Raw genomic sequence first — 9,718 nt, 5'->3', positions numbered from 1 at the left:
GTGTAAACCTTGCAAATAAAGAAAACGTAGTTTTAATTTGTTTTTTTAATTTTTGTATATATTTTATAATAGTTTTTTTATATGTGTTTTTGTTTATTTTTCTCATATAGTTTTTCTTGCGATTTTGTAATTGTAATAATTAATTTAATAATACATTTTTTTTAGTTAATTTAATTAATTTAGTTGTTGTTGTTTTTTATATTATCATAATACATAAATACATTAAGTGCGCTAAATAATTTCTATGCTTGGATCTCCTTCTATATACACATATATATATATATATATATATATATATATATAATAATAGTAATAATAATAATAATTATTTAGTTATTAAGATTACTGAAATCTTGTTAAGAATGTTTTCCTTCCTCTTCTATATATATTTAAATATATATATATACTCTAATGTGTGTTTTAGGCCAGGCTAGAAACTAATGGCTACAAATTACAGTTTTTGCATTAGTCATATTTTCAATATATATATAATATATATATTTTTTAATTAATATATCACATTGAATTTGAAAGTGTTTTTGCAACATTTCTAGTAAATATGTTTGTTTTTTTTTTGCTTTAGTAGTTAAATTTTAATAATAAGCTTAGAGTTAAATGTGTGTTTGTAGGTATGTGTATGCGTGTGTGTGTGTGTGTGTGTGTCTGCGTGTTTGTGTTGGTTGTGCGAGACAACTACAAAACAACAACAACAACAACAACATCAACACGTGAACACCGAAGGCGCATGCGAATAGAAATGCCTACGAAAAAGTCTTTTAATTTATATATATATATGTATGTATATATATTCTATGTGTGTGTGTGTGTGCATTTTTTGTTTGCCTGACGCGCAAGCGAGCGAGCAGCTTCAAGATGGCCGCCCCTGCGCAGGAACCCTTTTGAGCGTATGTGCGTGCGAGTGAGAGAGGGACAGCTTATACCAGAAAAGCTTGGCCGCCGTTTTTATTGGTGGTGCTGCCCGCGTCGCTGCCGGCACCAGCTGCCTGCTGTTGCTGTTGTTGTTGTTGCTGCTGCTGCTGCGCGGCTGCAGCGGAAGTGGATGCTTGTGCTGTGGACTGTGTACTATTGCTGGCCTGACTGAGTCCGCTGCCGCTGCGCAAATGCACGGGCGCAGACGCTGACGTCGACGCTGCTGCTGCTGCTGTTGTTGTTGTTGCTGCTGGGTGCTGTGCGCGATACTGGGGCTGCAGCAAGCGCTGCTGCTGCTGCTGGCGTGCCAACTGCTGCAGCTGATGCGCCTGCAATTGATGTTGCTGCTGTTGGTGCTGCTGATGCGAATGATGCAGCAGCGCACTGGGCATCATGGAGAGCGCCTCATGCTGATCGTAGGCACTGTACTCCGACTCGATGCTATGATAAATATGCTCCGAGGGCGGACGCATGGCCAAAGATTCGACAACGGGTCGCATTGGTCGCGGCGAGGGCGTGGCCGTGGTAGCCGACGAATAATTGGCCTCCATATCCTCGGTGCAGTAGTAGGCGGGCGGCGGTGGCGCCTGCCGGAATATCAAGCCCGGCGAAACGGGCTGCTTGAAGCGCTCGTGATGATCCAGCGTGTAGTTATTGCCTCTCGGCGACAGCTCAATGGGTATGGCATAGCGTAGCTTCTCCCAGAAATAACGATCGCAGGTGAGCAGCCGATTCGAGGGCACCGATTTCAGATAGGGCGCCAGTTCGGCAACATCCTCGGCCTCGCTGGAAACGCTCGTCTCCTCGATGATGACCAGTTTCTGGGCCAGACCACGCAGCGCCTCATGGAATGCATTGCGAAACTCGACGCGCTGCCACTCCGTTGCCAGCAGATGACGTGTTAGCACCAAAATAATCTTCCTCGATGCCCGGGCCGCCTCCACCAGCTGCCCTCCGCTAGCCTGCGGTGGCAAGTCACGCTGTTGTATGCACAGGCGAAAGGGCGGACGACCATGCTCCAGTTCGGCAGCAATATTGCGGCATACAAACTCATAATCCTTCTCCGAGTGCAATATGATGGCATCATAGAGCTTGCCGGCATCCTCGAAGCGTGGCTCACAGACACGCACGCCATAGTGGGCAAAGAGCCACATCCGAACGCTCTCGCGGAAGACGAACACAATGATGAGCACCACGACCAGAAAGATGAGCACCAGAACTGCTGCCAACAAGGGCAAGCGATATCCCTGGGCGAGATCCGGTGTGGAGCTAATGTTGCTGGCACTGGCATCCAGCAGTTCCGAGCAGTCCGCCGTGGGCAGCTTATCCTGTCCCAACAGCTCCAATTCGCGCTTAATGCCCGCGTCCACGCAATATATATCCGGCGTATCCCGAATGACCAGCGCATTGTCCGCCACAAATTGCACCAATTCGCGCAGCTGCTGGCAGCGACAGCTCCAGCTATTCCTGCCCAGTGTCAGACCCTGCAGATTGTTGCGATATTGCAGATTCGCGAGCTGCTGCAGCGGCAGCGCTGTCAGCCGATTGTTGTCCAGGCGGAGCAACTGCAGCGAGACGAGCGGCTCAAACGTGGCATTCGCAATATGCGCCAGCTGATTGCCATGCAAATGCAGCTCTCGCAGCAGACTGAGCGAACGGAAGCTGTCCTGATCCAGGCTGGTCAGCTTATTGTGTTCCAAGTGCAGCACGCGCAGCTGTGGCAGCTGCGAGAGGCTGCCATTGGCCAAGGCAACCAGATTGGAGGCATTTAAGTACAAGGTGTGCAGGCTACGTTGTCCGGCCAGATGATTCGCTTGAAGCACTGGCAAATTGTTGCCATCCAAATAGAGCACATTCACGTCCTGTGGCAAGCGCGGCGGCAGACTCAACAAATCCTGTTTGCCGCAGTCCACAATATTGTTCGACCATGTGGCATCATGGAAGCAGCTGCAATTGTTGGGGCATATCAGCTCACACTCGCAGCTCTCGTACTCGCAACAGTGGCACGTGGCCGGGCAGTGTGTATCGTATTTGCAGAGGAAATCCGCGGAGCTCAGGCTAGACAGGGGACGCAGCGGCGCCTGGCGGCTGTGTGGCATCAGGCACTCAATGTTGGCCAGATCGACGACACGCGGATGCTGGCGTGTGGTCAGATTATTAATGCGCTGCAGCCACTCCAAGGAGCAGTCGCATTCGAAGGGATTGCCCCCCAAATAGAATTCCGGTTGGGGCTTATCCAGCGCCACCGGCGCCACACGCAGCGCATTCAGCGACAGCTTGGACAGCACATTCGCGTAGAGATCGACGCGTGCCAGCCGTGTCTTATCCACAAAGCTGTTCGGCTGCAGCTGGCTAATGATGTTATTGTTAATGAACAACAGCTCAATCGAGTTGGGCACAGAATTCGGTGTGATCTCCGTGATGCGATTGTGACTGGCATCCAGTGTGCTCACGCGCAGCTCCTCCTGCAGCTTGTAATAGTTGCCCAGCGCCTCAATATAGTTGCCATGTATATCCAACCATTTCAGATTCGAGGGTATAAATGCATAGTCGAACCAGACCAAATGATTCTCGGAGAGATTCAGCCAGAGCAGCGAGGCGAGCGTGGCAAAGATGCCATTGATGTCGGTCAGGAAATTCTTATCCAAGCGTATGGCCTCAATCTCTGTATTCCTATCGAAGGCACCACGCTCGATGCTCTGTATGCGATTCTTGGCCAGATTCAGTACGCTCAGCCGTGGCAGCTGCTGGAACATGCCCACGGTAATGTTTCCAATGCGATTGTCGATGAGCCTCAAGCCCGTCAATTGATTCAGATTGTTGAAGGTGCCATTTTTGAAGTCCGAAATTTGATTTTCGCCCAGATCCAAAGTCTTGAGCATGCTCAAATCCTGCACAGCTTCGGGCACTTCCAGCAGCTGATTCGAGCTCAAGTCCAATTCTTTGAGATCGGAACAATTGCGAAAGGCCTGCGTCTCCACAATGCTGATCAGATTGTTGTTCAACGTCAGCTTGGTCAAGACATAAAGTCCATTGAAGATGCGATTATCCAGCGTATGCAAACGATTCTCGGCCAGATTGAGAGTGTGCAGATTGTAGAGCGGCAAAAAGGCGCCCTCCTCGATGTGACCAATGGAATTGTTGCGCATGTCCAGTATTTGCAGGAAATACAGCTCCTTAAAGGTCTTGGCGCCGATGCGTGTCAACGCATTGTTCGACAGATTCAGCACAATCAAACGGATCAGGCCCGCAAAGGTGTTATTGTCCACATGATGGCTGGTCAGCTGGTTGGCGCTCAGATCGAGCACCAGCAGCTGCTCCAAACGATGCAGCAGACCCTTGGGCAAATCGTAAAGATCATTGTGATGCAAATGCAGCTCGCGCAGCTCCTTGTTGCCAGCAAAAGCGGCAGCTGGCAGCGATTCCAAATGATTGTGCGACAGATTCAGAACACGCAATGAGCTCAGACCAGCCAGTGCGCTGGGCGCCAAGGCGCTCAGATTATTGTGCTGCAGGCTGAGCGTTTGGAGACGCCTCAAACGCGAGGCGCCCCAGGCATCGGGCAGAGCGCGCAGCTCGTTGTGCGACAAATCCAGCAGCTGCAGCTCAGCGCCGCCGCTCAGCTGATTGGGCAGCGACGCCTGGCCCAGGCAGAGCTTCTCCGAGAAGCCCAAGTACTCTGCAGCGCGTATGCGATTCTGCGTTAGATTCAAAAGCTGCAGTCCGGGCATACTGCACCAGATGCCCTCCGGCAGTTGCCGCAAATTATTATCGCCCAAATGCAGTTCGCTCAGCTCGCGCAGACCCTGGAATGCCTGTGGATGCAGCTCGAGCGTGCGTCCAGGTCCCCACATTGCGTTGTGCGTCTCCAGCTGCAGTCGCTTCAGCGAGTGCAGACCCTCGAACGCATTCGCTGGGACGCGCTGCAGCTTGCAACCATCCACGCGCAGCTCAGCGAGCTTTTGCAATTTGCGGAATAGACCGCTGCTCAGTTCGCTGGCGTGCAACAAATCCGTGCTGCACTGCAGCTCGAAGCGATTCGCCGTTTCGGCCACCTGTAAGTCCAGCGCGGCGGCGCCCTGGTCCAATGCGCGTACATTGCATTTGATGTCCATGGTGGTGCGCACGAATTCCCAGGCGCACTGCTGCGCATGCGTCGCTGTTGGCAGCGCAGCCGTCAGCAGCAGCACCAGCAGCGGGAGCAGCAACAGGCAGCTTCTCGTTGTTGTTGTTGTTGTTGTTGACATGTTGCTTCAAAATGTTGTGCGTTATTTTTAGCGTTAAAAATTCCCAACTTTTATGTTATTTAATTAATTTTTTTTGGTGGGTTTGGGGTAAATTTTTTTTTAACTTTTCACTTTCTGGTTTTCATATTTGAGCGCTTTTTTGTGTGTGACGCGTAACCGTAATCCTTGTGTGTATTGTGTTGTGGTTGTGTGTGTGTGTGGCGTTTGATTTTGCTCAGCACTTGTAAATATTTTTTAGCCTCATCTAAATAACATTTGATATTTCGTTGTTTTGAGACTTTAACATTGGCACTTGGTACAAATTTCGCGTTTGCGTTTCTTTTTATTTGACTTTTCTCTTATTTCTGTGTTGCTTTGCGTTGGCCGGAGCTCGTTTTCTTAAAACATGTTAACCGCCTCGCGTTTCAACTCAAACTGATTGCTGAAGTTGCACGCAGGCGACTCCGTTGGCTCGTTGAAAATGTTTTTACGAGCGACGACGGCAACGAACACACACACACATACAGCATACAGCACACAGCACACAGCACACACAGAGGCAGCGAGACAGCAAAAGGCAGACAGACAAAAGTGGCTGTGTGTGTGCGTGTGAGTTCGTGCTCTGCTGATGCGACTGCTGCTGCTGCTGCTGCTGCTGCACTCACACACAACACACATGCACATGCACATGCACACATGTACGTGCAGAGCAAAACTCGCTCTCACATACGCTGCGCTCTTTGCGCTGCTCACACCATACACAGCATAAGCAGCGACGCTGACGTTGACGTCGACGTCGACGTCCATTGCAGTTTCTACATGTAAGCAAAACCATATGCAGTTTAGCAACATGCATGTGCGCGCTCTCACTCACTCACACATACACACGGTTCACATGTACACAAGTGTGTGTGTGTGCTCGCTAACTGGCGCTCTCGCTCTCACCAAAAGTAGGGGAAATGTTGCTTGCAGAGACACTCACACACACACAGTGCCTAAAAATCTCTCGTCTTGTTGCTGCTGAGATTCAGCTGCAAAAAGATCGTCGAGACATTATAAATTTCAAATATTTTTCTCTCTCTGCAACGATCGATTTTTATATGAGCTATACAAAACATAATTATTAAACTGAGATTAGCTAAGTTGAAGCTTATCAGCGTCTGGGGAGCAATCGATGTGCTTCCTTATTTGTTTAAATATGCATGTTATAAAGAAATATATGCATTTTATGTATACACATTTATAAATATATATACATATATATTTGTTGTTATTGAGTTTCGTATCAGGCGTCAGAAATGTCAATTTTTTTTATATTTAATGAGTTATTATGAAACAATAATTTGAATTTATTGCGCTATAAAATAATTTTTACAAAAGATTATGCATTTCATTTATATATACATATTTATAAATGTATATATATATATATATATATATATATATATATATATATATATATGTACTTACATGTGTATAACATACATTACTTCGGCTAGAATTTCAGAAAAATATTTGATTTTTGAATTTTATTTTATATTTTAATATTGTTTAATATATAAAAAATTTCATGATAGACATACATAAAAAGTTTAGAGTAATTTTTTTATTTTCCTTGCATTTATTTGAATATTTTTTAATATAATTTTATCATAATTGAATTTATTTTAATTATATTCATTTTAATTCTCTTTCCCCATGATGCATCTCTGTACTTTATATAAAAGTCTTATTATCTAAAAAGCCAAATAATAATTAAGCACTCCCCTGCGTTACCCGAAGGGTTAAACATTTCACACACTCAAACACACACACACGCACACGCACACAACTTTCTCGCTAACCGGCGACAGTCAACAGGCTGTCTTGCAACATTTCGTGTGCATGTGTCGTCGGCTGTTGCCCACTCGCACGCCCCTTTTTTATCCTTTCGAACTCGTTGCATGCATCGTGTTGCAATACGAGTCTGACCCCCACATTCAGTATGTTGCTATTGCCATGTTGCATGCCACACGGCTTTAGACCGACTTTACTTCTCCAGTTAAGTTTGAAGTTTAACCCATAAAATGTTCTTTCTATTATCGTATGTCCAATATTTTCGTATATTTTAGAAACCATTCTCTTATATACGCTGCGAAATTCTGGCATTTCTTTGAACTCTTTCTGGAGCAGCCGCGCAACACTTTCCCGTTTGCAATTTGGCAAATGGCTTTCATTTTTGGCGCACAGTATTTTATTTAGGGCTGACTTGAATAGCTTGGAATTAGGATATATAAGCTGAAGAATGGGCTTATGAGGAGTTCATATAATTAATAGTAAATCACAGTTAAGTGCATTTAACTTGAAAATATTGTGGCTGTATAGATGTACATAAAGCTATCTATAGTTGTATTATATATGAATTAAACAGAAGAAAACATTGCTTAAAATGCTGATAACTTAGCATATTTATTGCATACGACTAGCTACAATAATCAAAAGAATTTATCAATTCTTTTCTTAGAAAATTAAACTCTAAACTAATCGAGTATAATTTCCATAAATCAAGTGCGTCAGAAAGAACTAGAAGTACTTGCTGGTCGATTTGTCTGGATCCTTATGATCATTTTATTCTTAAAAAGCTTCATATTCAAATAATGCGTCCTTTTGAATATGATCTATATATTTATCGAAATTTTTGTTTTTTTTTTGACAATGTATGGGAAATATATTTTATTAGAGAAAATTTTTTGCTAAGCTTAAAATTTAATTAACCTTTCTCTATTACTATATTTGATTAAAGTTAGGAATTGTATTTATTCTGTTTATATGTTTGCAATAAATACATGCTCGTGTTTTTCAGAGTCAGGTAAGTATTAACATTATTGAGACACGCCCACTAGGGGGTAATTAAGCCTCGAAAATATATATCTCCTGCAGATTTAATGCTGAAGTCAACAAGTTGTCGAGGTAGACCACTGATGACCTCTAAGAATTGACCTTGAATTGCACGTCCACTAAGTCCTCTCTAAACATTGACCTTGAAATTCACGCTTTATTGGGATAATTAGTTTCAAAATTGGGATGACCAAATTTGATTACTTGAGGCAATATCTTGACAATTAAATGGCAACAGAATTGAAGAAACTAATATGCGTTCGAATAATGAAAAATTACCTTCTTTTTAGCTTAATTTCTATAAAGTTCATACCATATTCTACTCTTTATAGATGTATTCTTTACCGCCTACAAATTGCCACCGAATTCTTAACCAACTCTTTCTCTTTATTCTGCGAGTTTATAATGTTATTTTGCGTGTCTGCTCACTTTCCTGGCTGTGTGTACAGATGTGCCTGTGTGTTCGGAGTCGTAATATTCATGTTGCATTTAGGCATTAGGCGATGTGCCCCATCATTTTGGTGCTTAGCTGCGCGCGAGAATTATAGAAATGTGTTCGCTTTGCGAGTAGTCAGCAAATTTACGAGTTGCTACCGTGTGCCCATTTATGTCATATGCGAACAACTGCCGCGCAGCTCAACAATCTTTCAGATACACTACCTACCCAACCCCCTCGTACCCTTGGCATAACTGCAAAGCTTAAAATATTGCATATGAATGTTGCATGCGACGCCAGCAACAAACATTAACGAGCAGCAGCAGCGGCAGCAGACAGCAGCAACATCATCGCTGCCGACATCGACGCTGACGTCAACTGCGACAGCAGCAACATCGTCGACGTCGTCGTCCTCTGCTAGCAACATTACGGTTTGAATGCTATTATTATGCCATTTTTAATGCCTTTTACATTCACGCGCGCAACAAGCGGCCAGCGTTAACTGCGTTGACTGCGCTGCCAGCGTCGCTGCTTTGTGGGCCACGTTTTTATGCTCTGCTTCGCCTTAGCAAATGTTTTTTTCTATGCCCTCTAGTCTTGGCGTGCACATGGGTATACTCGGCGTTTAAGACAAGTGGAAACTTCTTCATATCTGAAGAATTCACAAAAAATACTAAAATAAGCTTACTTTTGTCCATGTTAGATTATATATGTATAGAATAGCTTCTTAGCATATGGGAAAAGTTATTTTACAAAAGAACGCATGGCGACACATTTTCCAGTGCTTAGTCTTACATAGAGCCAAGTTTTCTTGGAGGATAAGTCATATTTTTATTAATTTATTTTAAACGAATATTGAAAGAAACTACTATTTTAATTTCTTATTGTTAAGTAATATTTTAAATTGTTTATTGGGTGCTGCAAAAATTCATTCTATATATTTATTGTAAAACATTACAAATTATTTTATACGATATATATAAAATTCACTATATTTCTTGTAAAGTCTTGTTAATATATTTATTTATTTAATTGATTTAATAGATGTAAATATCTCGAAATTTACTAAATTAATCTATTGCTAAGTAATATTGCAAGTTAAAATTATTTTATTTATTTATTATTAAGAAACGTTAAAAATAATTTGTAACACTTATTTTTTTTTTAAATTATAGTATCTCTGAGTCGAGCACTCTCTGTGCCATTTCTATTGCTACAAATTTAGTTACTGGCTATTTAATGCCGTTTT

The 9,718-nt window shown here is 43.5% G+C and overlaps 1 protein-coding gene across 1 annotated transcript; it reads right to left on the bottom strand.

Annotated features, from left to right (window-relative positions):
- Window positions 1–664: 664 nt before the first annotated feature.
- LOC115766582 (toll-like receptor 7) lies at window positions 665–5,561 on the bottom strand. The gene has a single exon (XM_030710568.1). The coding sequence runs from the start codon at window positions 5,175–5,177 to the stop codon at window positions 936–938; it is 4,242 nt and encodes a 1,413-aa protein (XP_030566428.1). The 5' UTR covers window positions 5,178–5,561; the 3' UTR covers window positions 665–935.
- Window positions 5,562–9,718: the final 4,157 nt, after the last annotated feature.

The sequence above is a fragment of the Drosophila novamexicana genome, unplaced genomic scaffold (assembly GCF_003285875.2).
Source record: "Drosophila novamexicana strain 15010-1031.04,08,12 unplaced genomic scaffold, DnovRS2.1 tig00001209-arrow-arrow-pilon, whole genome shotgun sequence".
In the NCBI taxonomy this organism is placed as follows: domain Eukaryota; kingdom Metazoa; phylum Arthropoda; class Insecta; order Diptera; family Drosophilidae; genus Drosophila; species Drosophila novamexicana.
Note: the sequence above shows the minus strand (reverse complement) of the source record. Positions and strands in the feature narration are given on the sequence as shown.